General features: G+C 48.6%; 1 protein-coding gene across 7 annotated transcripts in view; it reads left to right on the forward strand.

Moving 5' to 3' along the window:
- LARGE1 (LARGE xylosyl- and glucuronyltransferase 1) overlaps positions 1-25,722 on the forward strand; it is a 541,701-nt gene that overhangs the window by 398,281 nt on the left and 117,698 nt on the right. For all 7 annotated transcript variants that reach the window (XM_027592150.2, XM_027592145.2, XM_027592147.2 and 4 more), the window contains one exon: positions 20,609-20,713. In XM_027592150.2, the coding sequence (XP_027447951.1) occupies positions 20,609-20,713 (105 nt within the window). The remainder of the gene's footprint in view (positions 1-20,608; positions 20,714-25,722) is intronic.

Consider the following 25,722-nt stretch of genomic DNA (forward strand, 5'->3'; position numbering starts at 1 on the left):
CAAACTAAAGCTCAGAGGGTGAAGGACTTTGCAAGGACACACAAGGGGCCAGTGGCTCAGCTTGGACTTGAAACCAGAACTGCCGTGTTTCAATACGTAGACAGCTTTCCCTTCACCGGGCACAGCTCTATGTGATTGCTACCCTCAGGGTCTTTCCTCGGCCTAGAATGACCTTTCACCTTTTAATCTGCCCACCCAAATCTTATTCATCCTTTAAGACCCAGCGCAAATGCCACCTCCCCTGTGGGCCTTCCTCTGGCTCTCTTGGTTGCAGAGAATTAGTCTATCGTCATATTTCCATGGGGGTTTACTTAGGTTCCATTTGGGGGCACATTTGCTATTGTCTTTTGTCTCTCGTGCACATATGTGGCTCCTATTTTTATTTGTCATGTGTTCAAAGTCAGCAGTTCTATCTCATTTTTTTTCATTTCATAATAACATCCATGACATGTCCTAGATGTTCACTAAGTGTTTATTGAATCAAAGAATAAAAATTCTGTCCAGAAGGGTTGTTACTAGGTTATGTTCTTCAGTATGCTTGTCCTTAAATTTTCAGTGATGCCGTACAAGTGACCGTTAGCTGAAGACAGAGTTGACACACTCTGCCCTCGTGTTTAGCTTTGTTGGCAGCCACGAAACTTCCCAGATTGCAAGTTTGCAAGTGACGGCTTCTGTCTGCCCAAGTTGTATAAGCCACGGAAGTTTATTTGACTGGATCAGATGTCCTGTTCCTTGTCTAGGTCTTTCTCTCCGGCCCCCTTCGGCTTCTTCATTCTCACCTGACACATTATCCCAAATCCATTGAGGGTGAGTGGACAGCATGTTGAGTTCTATTAGCTCAGAACGGCAGCCGCCCCACGTACAAGCTCTTGAGAAAGATGCACAATGAGGAGGCTTGCACCTAGGTGACTGGGTCAGCAGCAGTCAAAAATTGCCTAAGTGGAATGGAATTGAATTTCTCAGGGGCTAAAAGGTTGTGTTTCTAACAGGTTCTTCCGTTTCTCTGATGCCTTTCATTCAATGACACCTTAATACAGAGTTAATTGAAATGGAAAACATCAAGCCCAAAAGCAGAAAGCAAAAAGGACTTTGTACGATGTTTATGATTTCTCCACACTTTGATTAGGCATACATTTAGAAGTACAGGCAAACCAAAACCTTTATGTTTGAGAAGTATGAAGACAATATGTCCCAAATCTTCCTGTCTTGAAGAAAGAATACCAGTACCCATGATGGGGAACATCAATTATAGTAAGGTAGGTCAGAGTCCTTAGGTCATTTGGAAGACTTTTTGGTACAGGTGGATTGGTGGTTGTGCCTAGGTCTTAAGCAGCTATGAGGTTAATTGACAGCCATAGGATTGTAGACTGCCAGAACTCAGAGGGACCTTTGGGAATATTTTGTGAAGTATTTGGGAAATACTTTACAAAAGTGGATATCCAGGTCTCAGAACAAATGTGCCTGGCCTGGAACCCTCATGTTGCTTATTTCTAAGACCATGTGTCTATAGTAATTGCTCAGGTGTCACAAAGACGGCCAATAATAAGGGGAGAAAATGTACAGATGTAGTAAATACAGGTGTTTGAGGGTCAACCTTGTTCTCGAGTTAGGGTCCACTGATTATCCTTATGTGGTGTTTTTTTATATAGTATACACTCATAATGATATTTCCAACTTCAGTTATGTAGAGTTAGTACCAAAGACATTCTTTAAGCACAGGAATACAGAATCCAACCTGACTTTTACTACCTTTCTGAGTTGTCTAATACCATAGCCATTTTTTAGCGACTCACTGCTATCATGAGATCTTTCTCGAATTCAATTTAGTTTTCAGAGAGACAGCTCTCTTTTCACACTGGTAATTAATCAATTTACATAATATTTACCTAGCATACTTAACTGCAACAGTAACAGCGTGCATATACAGGTTTTGGAACAACCGTAACTCATTCTTGGTTAGCACATGGCCCGATGGGCGGAAACACGGAAGTGGAGACATCCCGAAGAACTCAGCGGACCTTGTTCTGCATGCCCTGTGCACCAGTCCGTGTAACAAACTCCTGGGGGAGACCAGGAGGATGGGCAGGAGGCCCTCAATGTATTGCAATCCATTCCCTCCCTTTATAGACCCAGGAAAGAAAGAAAGGTGACCTGGTCAAGTGTTATAAACATCCTAATGGCAAACCTTCTGTCAACCATATTATTGGTATCTGAGATACCAATCCAGAGTTCTCTCTGGATTGCTTTTAGCAGTATGTACCTGGTCTGGTGTCTTCATCCATTTGGGCTGCTTTAACAGAATATCATACACTGCATGGCACATTTATTTCTCACAGTTTTGGAGACTGGGAAGTCCAAGATCAAGGCACCAACATATTTGGTATCTGGTGAGGGACTGCACCCTGGTTCATAGCTGGCCATCTCCTTTCTGTGTCTTTTTTTTTTTTTTTTTAAGATTTTATTTATTTGAGAAAGAGAGAATGAGAGGGGGGAGGGTCAGAGGGAGAAGCAGACTCCCTGCGGAGCAGGGAGCCCGATGCGGGACTCGATCCAGACACTCCAGGATCATGACCTGAGCCGAAGGCCGTCGCTTAACCGACTGAGCCACCCAGGCGCCCTCCTTTCTGTGTCTTGACGTGGCAGAAGGGGTGAAGGATCTCTCTGGGTTGTCTTCGGTAAGAACTCTAATCCCATTCATGAGGGTTCCACCCTCGGAAACTCATCACCTCTCAAAGGCCCCACCTTCAAATACCATCCCATTAGGTTGATTAGGTTTCAACATAAGAATTTGGGGCAGACACAGATATTCACCCAACAGCATATGGTAAACAAATCTAATCAATGGGTTTATGGGGCAGTTTCTCCTTGGGCAACAGCATGTAAGTATGTAGCTGTTGGAGTATAAAATAGCAATGTTTCATGACTGACACCTCTGCCTTTAGTGTAGTAATGACGGGGTATATAGCTCACAGACCTAGTATGTTAAATCTGGACAAGAGCTCTTTTCAGTGTGGCAAGGAGCAGGGGAGTGACCCTCCCATCCTGGGCTTCTCTCCTTGCCCTGCCTCATGATTGCTGGACCCTATGTAAGAGCTCTGATTAGTGGAGTCAGATGATCCTTTATGTCCTCCCACTTGCTTAACCCAGTGCATTGATTAAAGGTAGTTCAACAAAGAGAGCCTCTGATATATTTTCAAAACACAGCAGGAAAAGGGTAAAATGAGTGGTTTTCCCATTTCTGAGGTTTGTGTAGAAAACTGAGAGAACCCAGATATGCAGTAGAAGTTACAGGAAGTGAAATGATGATAGGAACTAAGGGTCAGTACGAGGTTCCTTCTGCCCGAGTTCAGCCAGAACCGAGGCAAAAATTGGCATCCAGGGGAGAGAGACAGATGCAGAAGCAGAATGAGGAAGGGCTGGCCACAGGCTACTGGTCAGTTGTGCTGCAGATCAAGGTCAATGTGAAGGACCCGGCCTCTTGGTGAAATGGGTGAACTCTTTTGTCCTTGAGTATACTTGACCCTGCACATTGGTTGCAGCTTTATGAACTCTAACCTCTAGTGCTGGGGTAATTTGGGGTGCTCTCTGGGAGAACCGACTGAACATACATCGTTGTCCAAGTTAGCAAGTCAGCAAAGGACCGCATCTCAAAGTCTTGCCTCTAAGAGAATTCCAAACCTTTACATGGTGACAACGAAGTCAGCCTGTCCTTGCCACACCACTAGAAAGTGGAAAATGGGAAACAGTTTCCAAAAACTCACGTATAACCATGTGAGTGAGAAACCGTGTAAGGAGTTTAAACAAACAGAAACCAAACAGGCCTCTGTGTGTGCACAGATATTATGTTTTATTTATTACTCATTTATAACCAACTGCATCCTACAAAGAGCTTTAGGCAACTTATAAGAAAAGATACAATACATTGTGGACAAGGTTCATCGTGAGCTCCGAGCTTCCTGGCAGCCAAAGTAAAAACGTCTACTCAGTCAGGCAGTGCCTGGGTGGCTCAGTCGGTTAAGTGTCCAACTCTTGATTTCAGCTCAGGTCATGATCGTGGGGTCCTGGGATTGAGCCCCGCGTTGGGCTCCACACTTAGTGGGGAGCCTGTTCTCTCTCCCTCTGCTCCTTCCCCAGCTTGTACTCTCTCTCTGTCTCTCAAATAAGGAAATAAATCATAAAAAAAAAAAATAATTAAAAATAAGTCTTTTCAGAGGACTCCTGCTCCAAAAGAATATATACTGTTTATTTTCAGTGGACTCAAGTTAATCCTATTGTTTAGTTTGACAGGAATTTCTCACCGGGGACTTTCCAAGGGGAAGACTGGCCTGGTGGACACTGTCCTCAGTAACGTCCTTGCAGTAAATGCAATGGGAAGTTGTGTAAAGCTCTTCAGTGTCCTTCCGGGAGAGTTGGGAGGCCAGACACGGGCGCTCAGCACAGAGCCAGCCAGTGTGGCTCAGTTGTGTGGCGTTCTGTGATCCCCCCCTCTGGCCTTCAGCCCGTCACCCCTCACTGTGAGTCCGCTCTCCCGGGCCTTTGGCAGTACCTCAGCAGCAGCTCGTGCAGGCTTCATTTCTGACAGCAAAAGAAAGGAGCATTTTGTAAGTTCCAGGCCAAATGAATTGAAAAGGTCCTCATTTTGACTAAGAAAGGAGGATGGAAAAGCTGTAACCATCCTCAAGGCGGTCCACCTACACTTCTGAACTTCTGGGCTTCGGGACTATGTCATTTTTATGCCGTTGTCCTTCTCTTCCCGAGATGGGCCTTGTTTCCCTCCTTTGATGGCTCTGAAATGTTATCTGACATACACCACACAGCCCGATGCCTTCTGACCTATTCATTCTCAAGCAGCCTTCAGCCCTAAATAAGGAACACATGTCATCCCACACAGATTTTTTTTTTTGCCTGCCAGTTGCTACTAAATCGGTGACCTTTTCCGGATTGAACCTCAACAAAAGCTTTTTTATGCAGCCAGCTCACCCGAGACAGACACGCCAGGGCTGCCGCCATTCCTTCCCTGGAGGCCTCTGCACTATAGGCTTCCCCGTTCGTCTGCCACTCTTTCTTCTTGCTCTGGCATTCCTGTGAGCAGAGGGAAAGTTCCTTTCTCCTCAAATGTCACCTCCCCCTCCCCCCCATCTAGTCTGGTAGGCTCCAGTCCCTCCTTCCGTCCCTCTCGATCCCCTCATCTACCTTACTGTCATGGAGGGTCAGCACCACTTGGCACTTTCCCTTGGATCTATCTGTGGCCTGGCTCCTCCACTGGAATGAATGTGCCAATGGGAGAGGGCCTTAAGGTTTTTGGCTTGGTGGTTGTTGTTTACGACTTGGAGCCCAGAACAGTTCCTGGCACATAATCGGCACTTAATAAATGAATGTTGGATGAATGAATGAGTAGATGAGTGGTTGGGTGGGTGGGTGGGTGGGTAAATGGATGGGTGAGCGAATCTAGATTAGAATGCTGGCTCCTTGTTAGAATTATTTGCTTATCTACACACACATGCGTCCCCTCTTTGGCTCTCTCCCACCACGGCCCATTCATTTCTGTGACTTTACCAAACAAAATTATTTTCTATCTTGAACTTGGAAGCCTCCAGTTAGTCTCAATCAGAAAGGATATCAAAACTATTAAAGAGCAAGGCCTTGGGGCGCCTGGGTGGCTCAGTCATTAAGCGTCTGCCTTCGGCTCAGGTCATGATCCCAGGGTCCTGGGATCAAGCCCCGCATCGGGCTCCCTGCTCAGCGGGGAGCCTGCTTCTCCCTCTCCTACTCCCCCTGCTTGTGTTCCCTCTCTCGCTGTGTCTCTCTCTGTCAAATAAATAAATAAAAAATCTTAAAACAAAATTAAAAAAGCAAGGTCTTGTGCTTTGTTTTTGGTGATATAATACCATGCCAAGAGAAGACCATTAGCTGACTATTATAGGTGTGTTGCCCTTGGCTTGCTAAGAGAGGACTCTCTCCGAGGGGGACAGCAATGAACAGCCTTAGAGAGAATGACTCAGCTAACAGAACCCCAGTGGTTTATGTGGCATGTCTGCTCTTCAGCTTCTGCAGGTGTTGTGTGAGAAGAATGTGTGGAAGGACCTGAAGGAAGCCAGGGTCCATCCCCGCATCCCAATCCAGCTGTTGATTTTAGCAGCCTTCCTTCCCGCATTGATCCTGAGCAGCTGAGAAGCACCATTTTGTTAAGAAGCAAGGGTTCTGGTCTCTACGCAGCTGGGTAATCTTGGGAGTATCATTTCCTCTTGCTGTAACTCAGTTTCATCAGTGGTGCCCTGGAAAGGTTAGACAAGCTGATTACTAAGGTTGTTCCAAGTGTAGTATTTTTAACTGTATTAGGACCTCGTTTGATAAACTGTTCTAATGTCCTTTTGAAGTCTGCTGTTTGGCACGCCTCTGTTATAACACGTTTCAGGCCACGTATTTGACGCTTTGTCTCCTTGATGAACCTGTGGCCTTTCTGAGGGAGGGGACCCTGTCTTGTCTATGGGCTTGTCACCCAGTGTCAGACCCAGTGCCCAGTACTTGTACGTTCTGTGGATAATGCGACTCAGCTCTTTTCCTGTGCTTGGCTACCTGTTGATTGAGTTGTGAGTCTGCAGTGAAATACCCCAAGAGACAGGTGGCTTGTGCAAAATTCATAAATCATCCATGCATAAGCTCTGAGAATCTCATCACTCTTGTGTGCCATCTCTAACACTTCTCCAGTATAGAAAGCTTCTTTTAATCTCCTCTCCTTCCCCTTTTATCTTCATCCCAGAAAAACACCACCTAGCCTTTGGGGTCACCCTTGGATCCCATCTCCATCATTAGCCTGGGGGAAACTGGACTGGTTGCATTTATCTCTGAGCCTCAGGTTTCTTACCTGTAAATGGGAATAATAATACTGACCTTGCAGGCTTGGTCACAGGATGAAGTGGCCTCCAGCACAGTGCCCAACAGGACTAAACAATGTTCATTAATTCTCTCCAGGGCTCAGTTCAAGACACCCCCAGAGCTTTCCTAGCCAACCTTCGGTGATTGTTCATTAGACACTGTCGGATGTGGTACCTCTGTTGTTTATCTTGGAATATCTGTAGTCACTTTCACAAAAGAGACTAAAAGCCTAAAAGTCCAGGAGCATCGCAGCACCTGCCGAAGTGTGTACTCCCTTTTTTTTTTAGTCTAGTGTCCTGAAAATAGTAGATGCTTAATTCATGTTACATGTAGGCAGAGACCAAACTTAGGAAGGACAGAAAGCCTGCACCTGGTCGCAGACCTTCTCTCTGCTTCCATTTCCTTATCATTCAGATGACAAGCTTGGTCCAGAATACTTGCAGGCCCTGGCAGCTTAGATACCCTGGGCCATGATACTGCAATGGGGTCTTATGGGTGGTTTTTTTTTAAGAGTACAAAAAGCTTCATCCTCAATGCAGGAGTTTCCTTAGACCCAGAGGGGTTTTTCTAAACATGAGATGCGCAGTTTTCTTGCATGAGCACTTGGCCTCAGGTCGTTGACAGACAGGAATGTGGTTTGGGGCTCAGCTTTCCTGCAGCTGTGGGCTGCTGTGGCCAACAGATTGTTTCAGGGAGAAAGACTGGCCATGGATTTCTCTCCTGGAAGGGTGTGCATCACAACCAGGCACTTGAATCTGAAGTTGGTGAAAGAAGTACGGAGACCTTGGTTTTTCACCAACGGAGCTAAGGAAGCCAGCTAGGAATCTCACCATAGATAGAGCGTCTTGTGAATGAAAGGTGGTAGCAGCAGTGCTGAAGGGTGGTGAGTATGGGCTTTGGAATCCAGGCTGCTTAACTGCAAATTTTAGAGTGAGAAAGAGCTCTCACAGTTGACAGTCTAGAATCCCTACCTTTAGCTGCCCCATTGACTCTCCTTGACGCGGTACCAAATGGTAGCTTTCTGCTATTAGACAGGGGAGACCCCTTTTCTGGCTTCTCTCTCCTTTGTTCAACAGCAACACATCATGGGGCCCAGCATTCTGCCTTGGTCGTCTTCTCCATCAACCTCTCCTTTCCACGAGCTCATGCTCTTAAATACCATTTGTGTTCCAGTGGTATCCAGATCTGCAGCTTGGATTCAGCCCAGGCCGAATTTAGGCAAAACAAGAGCTCTTGATTCCACTCAAATGGTGGTATATCCATTCTTTGGAATACCACCCAACAATAAAAAGGAATGCAGTATTAATGTATATAACCACCTGGGTAAATTTCAGAAACACTGTGCTAAATACAGGAAGTCAAACCTAGAAAACTCCATGTTCTGTGATTGTGTTTCTGTTTATGTGCAATCCTAGAAAAGGCTGAACGATAGTGTGACAGAAAGATAACAGCAATTGCCTGGAACTGGGGTTCAGGAAGGTAGATCACCTGCAGAAGGGCCACAAGGAAACGTTAGGGTGGTGGAACCATTCTGTACCTTGTTTGATGGTTGCATGACCGCACGCAGTTACCAAAGATCGATGAGTCTATTGAATTCCACTGTACTTTGGTAAAGCTTGAGGGAGAAAGAACCACTCCATCATTTCTGGTCTGAGCAATTGGAGAGATGGAGAGAACGAGCTGCTCTTTCCTGACATGGGTAACAGAGGTGGGAGAGCTGGTGGAGAAAAGAAGAATCAAGAGTTTGGTGTGGGACGTCCCAGGTCCGAGATGCCTGTAGATGTCCTAAGCAGAGAAGTGAGATGGGCGGTTGAATTTATGATTCTGGAAGTCAGCGTAGAAATCAGGCTGGGGACAACACATGGCGGTATTTAAAGCAGTGGGCTGGAGGGAGGTCACTAGGGCCCCAGGCCGGTGAGTGGGGAGCAGGAGAGCTCTGGGGGTTGAGGGGAGGTCTCGGGGCTCTGGCGTCAGTGCGGAAGACTCAGCAGGATCAACTGTGTAAAACTGTTATTGGCATATACCAAGTATTCCTTCCATAGTAGCTGTATCGTCATCAGCTTTTATGTTGGCGAAATTCACGTCACTTCAAACAAGTAAGCATTTTTAAATGTGCGATTCAGGGGTGTTTAGTTGTTTATAGGGTGAGATAGCTGTCACCTCTCTAGTTTCGAGACATTCTCAACGCCCCAGAAGAACACCCCGTACCCAGCAAGTCATCACTCCCCACCGTCCCTCCCACTGTGCCCCGTTCACCACTGACCTACTTTCTGTCTTTATAAATTTGCCTACTCTAGATACATAAAAGGAATCATACAGCATGTGAGCTTTTGTGTCTGGCTTCTTTCACTAGGCATAACGTGTCCGAGGTTCAACCAAGTTGTGACACGCGTCAGTACTTTGTTCCTTTTTTACGGCTGAGTACGTTATTTTATTATTCCGTGTCTCCCCCCATTGATGCCGGAGCACGTGTGGGAGTTCCTGCCTGAGAACTTTTCTCCCCCCATTCTCTACCTAGCTGTCCTTTCCTCCTCCTCCTCCCTGTGCTGATTTGTCTTCTTTTAGGTGGCGAGTCCCACCTCCTCAGAGACTTACCCCACACCCAGCAGCCCCTCTTTTGCATCCCCCAAGACACTTAACGTAATTTCGTAAAGTCGCCTTGACCACCTCTTCCCCAGAGCCTGATTGGCTCCAGACACAGGCTGACTTGTTGTCCCCACAGCACTGTTCCCAGTGGGGAGAGAGCACTTCAGTGCTCCCCAGGGTATGTGGCACCCTGGGAGATCCAGAGTCTGCCCCCTTTCCCACACACCCCATCCTCTTAGTAGATTGCAAGCACCTCACCTCCACCTCTTGGTATGGATGGCCCTCAGCCCAGGCATACCACCTGCACACAGACCCCTCAGAAGGTGTTTGCTGACCGTGTTGTGTGCCTACAGCCCTTATATCTCTGCTCATCTCTAGGTGTGCGTGTCTCCACTGGGCTATTTCTAAAAGAAAGATAGAGAGAGAGAAAGGGAGGGAGGGAGGAAGGAAGGAAGGAAGGAAGGAAAGAAGGAAGGAAGGAGGAAGGAAAGGAAGAAAGGAAAGAAAGAAAAATAAAGACCCTTGATTTCTAATCCCTCCAAGCATCCACTGATCCATCTCCCACACAGCAGCGAGAATGTCCTTTTCAGACCCAAACTCCGATCTCACTGGCCCTCCCTGACTGTAGCTGGGGCTGTATGGCACCTCGTTGCTACCACCCCACAGGGCGCACTGTCCACATTGTCTTCTTCGCAGATGGTGCCCAGTGTCCTGTGGCCAGATGGTCCTGCCTGCCTCGGACCCTTCAGGTGTTCCCCCTCTTGTCCTTTGAGGAAAAGCCTCCTCACTCTGCACCTGGACTGTGGGGTCCCACAGATTTCCTCCCGGGTGCGGTCTCCTCCCCTGCCTCCTCTGTGGGGTCCGTGTCTCAGCCATGCTGGCTGTTAGTCCCTTAAGAGGTAGTTTTTCCTCCTGACACCAACCGGTGCTCCAACTCTCAGAGGACACCAAGAGGGCATCCTACAATTCAGATCTGACACTACTACCTGCAGTTGGCGTCAGACCCCGCAGGCTCACGGGCTCCGTCCCACAGGCCTGCCTGCCCCTCAGACACCAGGCATGAGTATCAGGCCCCCGGGTTGCCCACACTTCCATTCGACTTGGCTACCAACTCAGGGCCTCCCTCAGCCCCCCTCCTCACATAGGTTTGCTATTGGCTAGATCACAGAACTCAGGAACCCACTTTACTTACTATTAGTGGTTGATTTTAAAGACTACCACTTAGGAACAGCCAAGTGGAAGAGATGCCTAAGGCAGGGCTGGAGGGAGTGGAGGTGCCATGCCCTTTCTGAGGGCACCGCCATGAGTTCACCAACCCATAAGCTCTCTGAATCCCATCATTTAGGGTCTTTATGGAGGTTTCGTTAGGTAGGCATGATCGATTAAATCATCGGCCATTTGTGATGAACTCAGTCTCTGTCCCCTCTCCCCTCCCTGGAGGTTGGGCAATGGGGCGAAAGTCCCAAGTTTCTAATCATTAAGACTTTGTCTTTCTGGCAACCAGCCCTCCATGTAGCTCTCTAGGGGCCCACTAGGAGTCACCTCATTACAACAAAAGATGCTCCTGTCCACCCTTACCACTCAGGAAATTCCAAGGGTTTGAGGAGCTCTGTGCCAGGAACCAGAGACAGAGCCCAGGTATCTTTCCGTGACACCATATCCTTCATCCTTGTCAAGCTTCCCGCTGCAGGATCTTAACATACACCATCCCCCCGCCCCCCCCCAACCCCTGGCCTTGGTACTCTTACCATCTTCCTTCAGATGGCGATCGGATCCTTCTTTCCTCAGAGGACCTCCTTGGCTGACTTCCCCTCTTACAGACCCTGGCAGCACTCTGACCTCTGACCTCACCTCCCCCAGCCCTTCAGGGTCACAGTTCCACATTGGTTGGTGTGATTATACAGTGATCTTGCCCTACGTCATGGGCTGAATTATGTCCCCCAAAACTCATATGTTGAAGTCCTAACCCCCCTTTCCTCAGAATGTGATTGCCTTTGGAGAGAGGGTTTTTAGAGAGGTGATGAAGGTACCATGAGGGCATTAGGATGGGCGCTCATGTGATATGACTAGTGTCCTTATAAGAAGAAGAGATTAGGACACACAGACGGACCTCCCATGTGAAGACACAGGGAGAAGGCACTTATCTATGAGCCAAGGAGCAAAGACACAGAACAAACAACCCCACCAACACCTCGATCTGGGACTTCCAAATAAATTCTGGCCTTTCAGCCACCCCCTCTGTGGTACTTGTCACAGAAACCCTAGCAAACTCATACGTCCTAAGCTGCACTGAACGCAGGGACCATCTCACGATTCACCCACCATTGCATCCCCGTGCCCTGGGCTGGTGCTTAACTAGTAACTGCACAGTTAATACAGTTGACCTTTGATGGGGTTGAATTGAACAGTGATGGGGTTAGGGGCACCAACCCCCCACCCCACTCAGTTGAAAACTCTACATATAACTTTTGACTCCCCCCCAAAACTTACCCACTTATTGCCTGGAAACCTTACTGATAGTATGAACAATTGATTAGCACATATTTTGTATGTTACATGTATTATATCCTGTATCCTTACAAGCAAGCGAACTAGAGAACAGGAAATGTTAAGAAAATCAGAAGAGAAAATACATTTACAGTATTGTACTATATTTACCAAAAAAAAAAAAAAATCCACATGTAAGTAGACTTGCACGTTCAAACCCATGTTGTTCAAGAGTCAGCTATAATTGGAAAAGCCAGAGCTTTTCTGGTGGCCTTAGAATCCTACAAACAGGTGCTTTTTCCTGCAGCCCCAGTAGGCAGAGTGAGATGATTTCTTGTAGGCACTATTACCAGTGAGTCAAAGGAGTGTCCGTGAACGGAGTACCTCAAAGCTGCCAACAAATCACGGTTTTTCAAAAAAAAAATCCAAGAAGTCCGCAGATGGAGGTTGTAGCTGGACCCAGGCCGGCTCTGCCCCCCTGGCCGAGGCCTCAACTGAGAGGACACAGCAGCCAGGCATCCTGGGAGTCGGTGTGATAAGAACCTTGGAAGAGAGCCCAGTGGCTGGCCCTGTGTTCCTTTTTAGTTTTTCCCATCTCCAAAGACCAAAGATCAGGGAAGGAGGAAGAGAGAAATCATTATTTGAGATTGAGCAGTTTTTTAGACTAAGTTAAGTTAATGTGAGCCCACTTGGGACTGACTCAAGAGGGTGGGTGGGGACTTCTTGCATTTTGGCAGATGGAATCGTTACCTGGACCTTCTACCCATTCTCTCCTGTCCTTTGGAGCCTTGCCCACGGTGGTGGAACTTGGGGAGGGAGATGCCTTGCAGATTGTTCCTAATGCTGAGAGTAGGTGTGGAGACAAAAGCTTTTGCAACAGAGAGACGTGAACACAGCCCAGGTTCTGTGATCCCAGCCATGGGTCCTTGACAAGTGATATAACTTCTCTGAACCTCAGTTTCCCTCCCAGACGATACACATAAGCACAGTGCCCACCTCATGGGGTTGGTGTAAGGTCCTCAGAGACAGTGCATGGAAAGCGCGTATCCCGGTGCCTGGGCAGAGTGCTCACGGAAAGGGGGCTGCCCAGGAAAACAGGCTCCCACCACAGGGCAGCTGTGTGCGCACACCTGCAGAGCAAGTAGGGGAAGAATGCACGGGGACAGTACAGCAGGAGGGGCATGCTGGGGAAGCTCGTGGGGGCTTACAAGAAAGACTGCTCAGTCGTGTTGGGAGGGAGCTTTGAGGCCATCCAGTCTAATGCAGAAATGCCCCTCCCACAGCCTGCCTGCTGGGTGACCCTCCCACTCCAAAGGTCCCCAAACCTGCCATGCATGAGAATTAATGGGGGTGTCTTTGCAGAGAAATCCCCAGGCCTCCCCCAGGAGAATCTGCTTCAGGAGGTTAGGGGTAGGGCCTGGCAGATGATAGCTATACCGTTTGAGAAACTTTTTATAGAGATCGTAAAATCCAGAAGGCTGGGACTGGGTCTGTTTTCTGCAGTGCTGTGTCTCCAGCAGTTGTCACAGAGCCCCTTGCAGAGTAGGGTCTCGGTGAATACCTGTTGGATGAGGGTGGAATCACACAGCCTCTTCCAGAACCATGCCAGTGTTCGGAAGCTGCTCCCTAGAAAGGCAGCTTGTTTCCATCTTGGTGAACTCTAATGGAACTCTTACGGTCTTGCTTCTAAGAAGCAAAATCTATCTTCCTCCAATCTTCACTCGTTCAGCCTAATTCTACCTTCTGGAATGACACAGATTCTGATTCCTCTTAGAAGGGATTATCCCTCAGCTATCAAGGTCAGCAAGGATGGGGTCTTTATCTCTAAATGAAATCGAGGTTGCCCGAACAATGAATCGAGCTTCATCAAGCACCCCCAAGGCAACCAAATGGTTGATGAAAGGACCTTTTTAACTAGAGCACATGGGTTCCAACTCAAGGCCATGCAGTATGAACCTGAGACACAGGAACCTGCTTGAGCGTCTCAGTGGAGCCCCATGAAATAGATAACCTTTACCATTTTCCAGAGGAGGAAACTGGGGAACTAAGAATTTACCCAGGATTACCATTCCAGTGCAGGAGAGCTAGAATTTAAACCAGGTGAGAATTATATTCGTGTTCCAGGAAAGAAGAGGCAGCCAAGTTGGAGAAGCTTACTCATAGAGAACATGGCCAGCATGAAGTCAGCGGTAGAGCCCCAGCAGTGGGTGGTGTGTCCCTAAAACCCCTCGCTCCCCTTCTCTGGGCTTCACCTGTAAGAGCAGGTGGTCCCAAAGTGCGTACTCAGACCTTCGCTGTGCCTATGAATTTCTGTGATCCGCGAGTGCAATTAGGCAGAGCTAAATGGAGGATGTAGGATCTGTGAAACATGCAGGTTCAGAAAGAGTCCTTTTCAGCCCATTCAGGTTGCTTAAATACCCTTTCGTGTGGCATCGTCTAAGAGATTGCTTTATTCTGCACCCACTGGCTGGGGGCATCCAGGGCGGGTGCACAGCAGTTTTTAAAAGATGTTTAGTAAACGGTAATGTGATCCTATATGTTTTCCTTATTATTAGTCATCCTGCACCCAGACATGCCCTGAATGGTACTATTAAAGGCTTTCCTATTTTAAAATAGCTTCTTAGAATAAATATGAGGTTGGGAAATCATTGTTGCTTTCTCTGCGGATACTCTGGACAGCCCCTGGTTATAACATTTTAATATTCCCCTGCTGGTATGAGCAGAGCTGGTTTGATATGCAGCAGTGATTGGCGGACTCTCTGTGTGCATCCAGGAGCTTTCCTGGGGGTGGGGATAAGGAGACAGCCCTGGGAGCGTCAGTGATCAGAGTTAGAACTACCTGTCCCTGGTATTTACCTGGAGAGGTTAACCTGTAAGCATCCCCTTCCGTCCCCTTCAGATAGTTTACTAGTTCCAGATGAGCCAGGATGGTTGATGATAGATAGTACTTATTTTTCATCCATCCATCCACACTCTGCTGGGGCCTGGGAGCATTAAGCTTTTTAATCAAGGAAGCAAAATGATCAGATTTACACTTTGAAAATATTTCTGTGTAGGCAGAATGGAATGGCAAGGCTCCCCTGAGGGAAAGGTGATCGAGTGTGATCTGCCAAGTAATCAGGAAGGAGATGGATTGAGGGGGTGATAGAACAGGGGAGGGGACGGGTGAGAAATAGCAGATAACATCTTTGGGATTCAGTTATGGCAAAGATGTGAAGAGCAAGGATTTAAGAGTGGAAGCTCTGGAGAGTCGTCTGAGCTGGGATGGAGATTGGGGGATTGACTTCCTGTCGGTGGTATTTGAGGCCACTGGAGTAGATCCTGTCATCCAGGGAGAAACTGTAGAAGATGATGGAAAGGGGGCTGAGGACGCGAGTTGGGGAGCACCAGCGTCAAAGGGGAGGACTTTGAGTGTCACAGAAGCTGATGGATTCAGAAGGGCCCAGAAAAAAAATAAATATTGGGGAAAAAAAAGAAAAAAAGGCCTGGGGGTGTTGGGGCAGCGGCCAGCAGGACACAGTGGGGGCGGTGGGGTCAGATTCACAGAGGACAGTCTATGCAGCTAGTGCCAGCACTTGCTAGGACGTCTCAGACACCACGCACAGTGACCATCACTACAGGGGGGAAGGGCAACGCCTTAGGTGAGCACCTATCAGGACCTAGGTGCTTGACCTATGTCTCATGTGATCTGCACATCCATTCTTGGAGGCGGGAGGTAGATGCTATTTATGCCATTTTACAGTAAAAAAAGAAAAGTGAGGCTCAGGAAAAGTCAGACCTTGGCCAAGCCCTATGGAACTAGGGCAAGAACTCTCTTCAGTCTGGGTTGCAATCCCTTTGCCTTTCTGATTTACCATGTTGCCTCCCTCCCAGCCTGCCCTGTTGGTGCCCCTCGTGCCCCATGGAAGCATCACCATCCCCTGCTCCTGGGGCCTCACCTCCTGGACTGAGCCCTGCCTGGAGCCCCGAAGCTGCGGAAGGAGGGAGCGAGGGGGAGTTCCCAGCCTGGAGCCATCCATCTGCTGACTAGTGACACCGACACCAGGGCCCCAGCAGAATAGCAAGCTTGTTCGCTCTTGTCTGGCTGTTAGTGGTGATGTATGAATAAGCAAAGAAGACAGCTTCATTTTCATAAGTTAACTTGTGCCTGGAGTAAGGAAGACGGGAACAGCACACTTAATCATAACCACAGGGCCGCACAGAAAACAATGACAAAGCCTTTTCTGTTAGTCCCGGTGTTTTATTATAATAACTCCTAAGAAGACGCAACAGTGCAGGGTGCTGAGGGAGGCCTCACACCGGCAGCCCGTGTCCTCCCCCCCTCCGCCCCCCGCAAAGAGGAGTCCCCTGAGACTTGACCTCTTAATGGGATGGCAGGCCTCGTGGGCTCTCATCATCCAGGCTAAAGCTTTAGACATTGACCGCTGGGGACCAGATGCCGCCTGGCTGATGAGCTGGGATTGGCAGAGCTGGAAACGATGACTGTCACCAGGGAGCGGCGGGGCCTCTGCTGAGAAGGGTGACGTGAGGCAGCACCGTTCTTGGGGACGCCTGGGAGTGTGGAGGGCTGTGTGGACCGGGCAGGTGGAGCCCATCGTTGTGCAGCCGGCGGCCCCGGGGAGGTGCCCAGCCCGCATCCCCCACCGTCCGCCACAGAATCGATGACTCCCTGCCCTCCGTTCCTCCCGCTTATCAGTGTTTCTGCTGCCGCGAGTGCCAGGCTGCTTCCTAGTTGTTTATCTGCCTCCTCTTCTAGCTGCCTCTAGGGTAACGACCGTGTTTAATTTGTCTTTGATTCCTTAGTCTGTTGTGTGGTCTCTGACACAGCAAACCCTTAGCTGATATAAAACTAAAGCAACGTCTAGGCAGAATAAGGCCCAGGTCAGCTAAGGAAGGAGCGGGGGAGATGGCTGAAGCTGCCAGATGGGACAGAGAGGGACCAGGGAATCCTGGGTATAAGGATAAGAGCAAATACCTACTGAACATTTTCCTGGTTTTCCAGGCATTATTAGTGGTAACATTTGGGGAAGCAAAAAACACAAAATCACCTTGTGCCTCAAGAGGAAAAAAAAAAAGAATTAACTTCCCTTTATAAGTGAAGGAAGTAACAGCACTGAGAGGTTAGGTAACTCGTTGGGGGTTCTTAGTGGAGGAGCCAGGATTTGAACCTGGGCAGTCTGGCTCTGGCATTCCTTTTCTTCATCACTTCTCTGTCCTCAAGAAGCATAACACTGGAGGCTGCACTGAATTCGGCTGGTCTGTGGGCAAGATTTAGAGGCCATAAGAGCTTATCGTGTGCTAGGGGCCCCACAAGCGAGCCTCACCCCCGACTAAAGCAGGGACAGAGCTTCCAGACCTGGGTCAATAATTCTCCGACTTCAACGTGCTTTCCAATTACCTGGTCCTTTTTGATGCAGATGACTTAGACCCAGTGGCTGGAATTGTTTGGCATGCCAGGGGCTGGGAGGTATGGAGTGCTATATAAGTGAGAGCTGTTTTTAACTAGCATCATCCAGGCCCACCTGGAAGCTTCGGAAAGAGCATTTTGCTCCCCCCTTGTTCACCAAGATCGACACCTCCTCCCACTCAGCTCTGTCTGGCAAGTCTGGTGTCTTCCTCACACGTACGGGAAACTGCAGAGGTGGGGTGACAGCGCCCAGACACACCGCTAGGCCCACTGCTCTGCTGAAGGCTTGAACTCAAGGTCTCGGTCTCCAGAGGAGGAGTGAGATGCATGGTGAACCTCGAGTCATGTTCTCCAAATTCACCTGCTCTCAATTTGCACCTGGGCTGCATTGCTCACGATGGTTGCAAACAACTCTTCTACACACACCAGCCCTCTTTAAGGTTTAAAAAAGAAAAAAAAAAAAAAAGCAGCCATTAGCTGCTCTGTCGATGATTAAAATGGTAGCTGGGTTTTGCAAGTGGGCTTGTGAAGACCCTGACCCGTTGGATGCGTCAGGGGCTGGAATGTATCGAGTGCTGTGTGCGAGCTGTTTTTAACTAGCATCATCCAGGCTCTCCTGGAAGCTTCGGAAAGAGAGCAAGCCCACCCATGAGGGTTTCTTTGGACATCCATCTAGCACAGCAGTTAGGTCCTTCTAGAACTTTATTGAACCGTGGTCGGGGTTTTGGCATGATGAATATCTACACTAAGTCCTTTAACTTGCAACAATAAGGTGACATTTTGCTCTCACCTTTTTTTTTTTTTTACCCCGAAATTGGTTCAGTATCTGGGAATGTGGGGTTCATATCCTCTATTAATTCTCTCATTCCTCAACACTTCTAAGTAAGAATCCTGGGAGAATGTGTGGGTCTTGGTGAATGAGGGGAAGGCAAAATGCTCTGCAGCTTTGAAAATGTGGGGATACTAATACACTAACATTACGGGGCTCCCAGTCAGGAGAGTTTTACTTAGCAAAATTTTATCAGCGCCCATTAGCGTGTTGGACACTACTCAGTCCTTGCCCTTAGACTGATGGAGGAGTGGATATTTACACATGAGGTGTGGATGTGCCTGCATGTCACCCATCTGTCCTTGACAGGGCATAAGTCAAAAAGTGCTGGAAATGCTAGATAGAGCTGTCTCCCACCTGAGGGGCGAGCCAAGGGAAGGGTTCACATTCGGGGTGTTCATAGCTGGCTTCAGGCTGGAGACGTGCTGGAAGGGATTCCAGGCGGGGGTTGGCCGAGGGTAAGGACATTTCTCATCAAGCAAGAGCCATATGAGCAGGAGCCAGAAGGGAGAATGCAAGCAACAAAACTGTACATTTCCATGTGGCAGGAATGAAGTGTGGCTACGTAGAGACAGCTTCTGGGGAAGTAGATCGGGGCCAAACACAATGCATAGAATGACAGAGCACAGAATTTGGATTTAAAGGTAGCTGAAGATGACCTTACCTGAAACTCAGGTGGCCACCCTAAATTCAGTGAAAGAGCATTACCCTTTTGTCATTTCTGAACACGTGACGCCCTTCATTATACCGAACCTGGGGTCATTGGTAACTGTGAATCAGCTGCCCCAAGGACTCTGCAGCCCCTCGGCCCCACCCCCCAACCTCCATGCGAGGCCATCACATGAGCTCTCGAATGAGGTCCCAGCATCCGGACGCAGCACACAGCTTTCTCAGCAGAGGACGACCTGCCTTTCAGATTTCAGCCTTCAGTTTTATATGAGCATCCCAAGCTTGTTGCGGGTGGACTTGATCAGCTCCTGCCCTTCCTGAATTGGTGATGGGTTTTTCTGAGGGATTCTACAAGTTTTGGATGTGATCGTATACAATGACAAAGTGGGTGGTAGTATTTTTCCCATGCCTCTAATTTATGTATTTGTGCTGGGGTGATGATTTAGATAGGAGCTCGATAAAAGGATCAAATAAATTACACCAAACCCACACACCATCATTTCAGGGGGCTGTCATCACACCAAGGAGGTTCTGTATCACGCAGCGTGGTGTACTGGGAGAACCACTGTGTTTTTCTTAACATGTTGCTGGGCTTTCCTTTGGTCAGAAAGGTCTGTATTTCTCAGATTGGCCAATAAAATAAAGATTTTAGCCCCAGAAGGCATCGGTTAGCTGTGGAAGACAGTGATTATGAGTCATGGGACCCTTAGCAAGTTAAACTGTCCACGGCTCAGTTTCTTTGCCTATAACATGTGGGTTTTTAATTCCTGCCTCCAACACTCGTTGTAAAGGTAAGCAAGACTGCACCGAGACAGTGGAAGGAATCTGGGCATCAGACAAATACTGAATTATGTGTCTGCTCCACCATAGTTGTGCATATCACGGTCCTGGTGAACCTCAGTTTCCTGGTCTATAAAATAGCTGATAGTAGGTCCAAGGGAATATCTCCTGCAAGTGGCGTGATAGGGTTGTCTCGTGGAGGGTAGAGGGATCTGATGCCCTGCTTGCCCCCCTGTAGAAGGCCTGGAGTCCCAGGAATGGGATGCCCTAAGAACTGGAGAGGAGTGACCGACTCACCTAAGATGCTGAGTTACTAAGAGGACTGGCTCACCTCTGCTTGTTGGCCCTGGTGCACCAGACACGGGGCCAATATCAGAGCCTAGCGCTGGGGCAGAGAAGCAATTGCTCCTCTAGAAAACACTCCCCCGTTGACGGGACACCATGGCTTGTCGATTCAAGATAAAGTGGATGTGAGAGAGCACTGGGGGGTCTGCAGCCCAAAGGGGGGGCTCTTGTCTGTGCACTTCCGTCTCCCGCACCAAGGGCATGTCTTCCCTCTGATGGCAGCAGATGATCTCAGCAGATGCCCAGAAAGCCAGTGAACTAGCATACCATGGGAAATATTGCAGCTGGAACACTTGAGGTGTGCCAGTAAGCACAGAGGTGTTGCATGAGTTAAGGGATGGTTGGACCCATGGTTGGCTGGTTGATTTGGGATTCTGGCTTGATCACAGAGTAACTGGGTGACCTTGGACAAGTTAATTAGCTACTCTGGGCAGCCTCCAAATGGTGGGGCTAGCGAAGTGTGAGAAGTAAATACGTTCATACAAGTGAAGCACGTAGATCAGGGCCTGGTGCTTACTAATGAAAGCCACTGTTGTGATGATCCACCATGACTGTATCTCCTGTTCGGTTCTCACTGTTGCACATGGCCTGGCTTCTTCTAAGACCTTTGCTTTCTCTGTACTTTACAGGTCAGCAGGTCCTGGGCTTGGTCGAGAACCAGAGTGACTGGTACCTGGGAAACCTGTGGAAAAATCACCGCCCTTGGCCTGCCCTCGGAAGGGGCTACAACACAGGTAAATCGTGAGGGTGGCACCTGGCGGGCGTTTCGGAAGGTGATGTGAGGGCTCAGAGCTTCTTCTCTGAGGGAGGAAGTAGGCAAAGCACAGGAGGAGCCTGTGGCCTCCTGAATTCTGTAGTGGACGGTACCTACGCAGTTGACCTTCCAGTTCTTTCTCAGAGCCGCGACTACAGGCACAGTACCTATCGGACTTTGGCTGTCCGTGGCAGTATCACCAAAAAGCCCCTCTTCTGACTAACCTTGAGACCTAGATCCCATGGGGCTTTTTTAGGACTATGACCTGTAGGTTCCTTGGCTCTACTGATACAGAGATCATTCTGTAGTGACAAAGAACCCCAGCGTTTCAGCTTCTCAGCACGACAGAAGTTTATTTTCCTCACATTCCATGTCCGTGTGAGGCCTGCTGGAGCTGTCTTCACCATAGACAGTCAGGATTCGTCTGGATTCATACTTCTTGTACAGGCAGGAAAGTAGCAGATATCCTATTGATTCTGAAAGTTTCTGGTCCGAAGTGACATAATTTCTGCTAATTATCTCAGTGGCGAAAGCATCTCTGTTAATGGTATCATTCATTCATTCATTCATTCTGTACTCAACAACTGTGTCTGGAGTTGCTAGGGTGTCCTAGACCCTGTGCCAGGTGGGCCATATATGGCCCCTGAACTCACAGAGTGTATCAGTAAGGAACTAGAGCGGCCTCCCTCTCCTTAAGCTCAGGCCTGTCAGTGTCTGTTTGTCGCCGTGCTTCTGGATCCTTCTGCCCTTTTCCCTTCCTCTTTGCCACTGCTTTGGCACCCTGTTCTCAAAGGACGCAGACGTGTGACCTCTGTCGGGACTAGAAGTTGGAGCTCAGGGAACAGTAGGTTCGGTCAGGCCCAGAAGGACCGGGACCTGGCATCTGAGACCAGCTGCACTAGGGTGGGGCGGGTGCCTGAGGGCCGTGCCACCCAAAGGGTCTTGGAGACTAAGGCCAGGCTGTAGGGGGAAGAGCCAAAAAGTCAACTCCGAGAGCTGAGGGTCAGACTCCACAGAGAGGTCAGGCACAAATACAGGGGCCCCAGAGGCCAAAGAAAAACAGAAGACAGTCAAGCTTCCAGAGGTGAGAGTTCAGAGATGGGGTCGTAGTGGGCTCAAAGCTGGAGGAGGACAAGGAAAGAAAGGTTTGGAGTCAGTGTCCTGAGGAGCCATAGAGATGCCAGTCAGGGAGTGCTGTGAAGGCCACCCTTTGAGATGGGGGACATTCTTTAGCTGACGTTTGCCAGAACATCCAGGCATGCCTCACTCTGTGTAATTTTTTCCTGTGACACCTTCCAGGGGAAGAATTTTAACCAGCAGCCTTTCACACACCTCCTGGAGGCTACCCCCCGGCCCCCCAGCTGGGCCCTAACCCCTGAGTTGCTGGATGGTGAGGAAGTCTGAGGAACCCCCCAGAGGAGCCAGGCTGCCCTGAGCAGCGGCTCTCCATTAGCTGGTTTAGAAGTATTTTAATAATGGCTAAGGCAGTGTCTCTGCATCTCAGCCGAGTATGCACTGGGTACTTTCTAGATGTTAATCTTATTTGATCCTCACACTAACCCACCAGGCAGGTGCTATTCTTATCTCTGCTTTGTACACCGGAAACTCATGCTGAGAGAGATTGAGGCTCTAGTCTGATCAGTAAGGAGGATGCCTTGTTAACGACTAACCTTCCTAGCTTGAACTAAAGTAGCTTCAGGATCAAGAAACTGTCATAGAATCCCAGACTCTGTCTTTGAAGCATCCGGAGAGGGGGCCTAAGATTTGGCCCCCTAAGAAAGCCTCAGGATGTTTCTGGAGCAGAAGGGTCTCCTCTGAAAGGTGGCACTCTGTTTCCCCGCCCAGCAAACCTTCCCAGGGGCTTTCTCAGTGCCTTTGAGGCTGGACCTTTAGGAACCCACTGTGGGCACAATCGGATGTGTCTCCCCTCTGCCACCGCCCCCCATACTTTCCTTTGGTCAGAGAATTATCATGCCATGTTGATCTTTTGTCAGAGCCTGGATTCCCAACACATTCCCTCCAGGCTTTTGTAAAGCTGGTGACCCCCATGTTTGTTGGGTGGGAGAAGGGAAATCTCAGGTAAACCGTGGTGTGTGTTGAGTCTCTGCCTTCCTCCCAGAATAATAGACAACGTCACATAGAGATATACTGCAGTGTCTCGAGGACACGGCATCAGGGTCATGGTTATCTGTGAAAACCAAAGCGCACTGGTCATCAATCTGGGTTTGCAGGGAGAAGAAAAATGGGGCACATGGGGGATTTATTATGACAAAAATGACACGTCCCCTCCTGCCTCTCCCATTTGACTCAGCGTGAGGTCAGGAGACGGACAAGGATCCAGACCACCTCCAGCTTCTACTCGCAATGCCAAAGGCAGTGAGTTACTTCCCTGCTCGCTTGTACTTAAAAGTGCAGAGCAGATGAGGAAAGCCCTGAAAGAAATGATGTGTCCATTTAAATAAGCCAGTGACACCAAGTGATCATTATAAAAGGATTTATGCGACATCAGAATGCATTGACTTTCGTGATGGGGATTTGTTATTTTAAGACTCGGAATTGTAGCACACATCAGTGCATGGGTCATGCAGCTCTTAGATTCTCATGGAAATTGAGGACTCTGCAGGGAGGAAGCCCGCTTGCCCTAAATCCCTGCATGGAGCAGGCCTCCAAAAGGGGTATCTCCAGCAAAGCCCCGTGCGGAGCCTTCAGCTTGGTGTGGGCAAAAGGTGGCAGATCCACACTGGAGTCGCAATTCGGCCACTAAATGTCCACGTAGGTCTGGCCAAGATGTTTCACCTCCTTGAGTGAACCTTAGTTCTCTCCCTTGTACAATAGGATAATAGTCCCTGGGATGGGGGCATGACCAAGGTAACTAGGTCAACAAGCCAGCTTTCACTGGCACAAAACAAGAGCACAGTACATCTCAGTCTCCGTCCTCTTGGGTTTTTTTCTGCCACCTATCCTCTCAGGGAATGGAATTCATTCTCTGCTTTAAAAATGGTGGTTCTGTGAGGTTTGCTAAGGTCTTCAAAGCCCTCAGGTCAGGGGAAAAAAAAAAACAAAACACCTTTTTTGCTTTTCCTTAAATATAATGCAGCCACTTAGCACTTTCTCTCGTCTTCCCCCCCTATCTGGAAAAGGTTGCCTTTTCATATTATTTTAGAAAAAGGGCTGATTTTACTTCATATATCAGCTTCCTGACTGTGTTTTACTTTAAAAAATCCCCGGGGGGTTGCGGGTGGTGGGTGGGGGGCGAAGCTTGAGATGTTTAAGTTGAAAAATCTGCCTTCAAGAGGTAACTTTTTGGCTTTTGTTCCTTTTGGACAGCTACTCCAGCTCTCTGAGCCTTGGGTCTCTCTATGAATGGAGAATGATAAGCCCACCCCCACCCCAGCCCTTTGTGAGGCTCCCCTCTGGTAGTGGAGCTCCAAGAGCCTGATAGACCAAAGTACATTAGAAAGGTGGTTGTAACGTGTTTATTTCTCTTCCTGACCACAGCCTGACTGAGCAACTGTTTTCAAGTAATTTAGATTCAGCCCCATTGATCAAGTTCAGCTGCATCCACCGGGCATCAGAGCAGACCCTTTCCTATGTATTATCTTCATTAATTCCTAGAACTGCCTTGCCTGGTAGACATTCTCCTGGAAATAGCCAACCAGCTTCCTCTGTCCCCTTCCAGGTTTTCCTTCCCAGTCTGCTAGCACAAAGCCCACAGGGCCTAAAAGATTAAAGAAGATCTGCTCACCATCTCCCACCCGCTCCCCTCCCTTCTTATGGGAGCCGTGCACAACTTAATTCCATCGTCACAGAACTGCTAGACCCCGGCAGCTGCAGATGAGCAGGCGGCCCCCGGCTCAGGGCCCTCGCCATAAGCGTTCAGATGGAATTAAAGGGCACGTCCCACAGCCTTGCACAGAGATGGGTTCATCCCCGACCGCTCTGTCCATCCACCATCTAGGTGCCGGAACCTGTCATTCAGCCAGCATTCAGCTGTTTGCAGGACTTTTTTTTTTTTTTAATAAGATTATGACAGGTTCATTAAAACTCAGCCCACTTTCAGTTCCTACGCTGGTGAAAATCTTCAAAACAAACACCAGCAAAGAAGAGAAGGGGAAGGGAAGCTACAGGTAGCAGGTGACCAGAGATGATGGGGTAAGGGAAGGCAGGCCAGTAGAAAGGAGATGGCTGCCTTACAGAGCGGGGTGTTCCCGTACGATCCCAAAGGTTACTCAAGGACGAGATGCATCCTCCCCGAATTGAAGGACATCACATTAACCAGAGGATGTGCTTTAAGAAGCTATTTAAAAATAAAATGTATCCCATTCCTTTCAGCGTCCAGAGTAGGCCAGAGACGGACAGATGGAGACCTGGCTCTCCAGGGAGGGAGGAAGAATTTCTCTAGGAATCCTTTTCCACAGAACAATAAAATGGGGACATGCAAGGACTGACTCACCTCTGAGGCTGGAGGAAAGTGGGGAAGGAGAAGCCGGACGCCACGGTGATTCCATGGCAAGGATTCAAAAGGAGCCTACATTTGACCACCTGCCAAAGAACTGCTAAACACATAGCTCTCGTGGGCTGACCAGAAGTGTGTGGGATGCAGGCTGACCCTTTGCTCTGCCCCCGACATCCAGCTTTCTGCAGCCCTAGGCGAGTCCTTCCATTTCCCAGAACCCTCCTTGTCTCTTGGCTCAAGAACCAAGAACTGTTTATGCTCTGAAGGAATATCGTATTGGATGATTTCTGTCTGTAGTAATTTCATCCAGAGAAACTAGCTTTAGGATGTAGTTCATTCATTCAGCACCTGCTACTGAATGCCTACATTCTGGGTAGAAAAAGATTTTTTAAAAACGAGTGCTACCAAGAACCTTCCTTTAGGAAGATTGCAGTTTAGTGGAGAAGAGTTTGCATATCCACAAATGAACTTAGTGTGACTTGAGCCCCTGGAATAATCGAGATTCGGAGTTGAATGCCAACCTTGCAATAAAC

The sequence above is a fragment of the Zalophus californianus genome, chromosome 9 (assembly GCF_009762305.2).
Source record: "Zalophus californianus isolate mZalCal1 chromosome 9, mZalCal1.pri.v2, whole genome shotgun sequence".
In the NCBI taxonomy this organism is placed as follows: Eukaryota; Metazoa; Chordata; class Mammalia; order Carnivora; family Otariidae; genus Zalophus; species Zalophus californianus.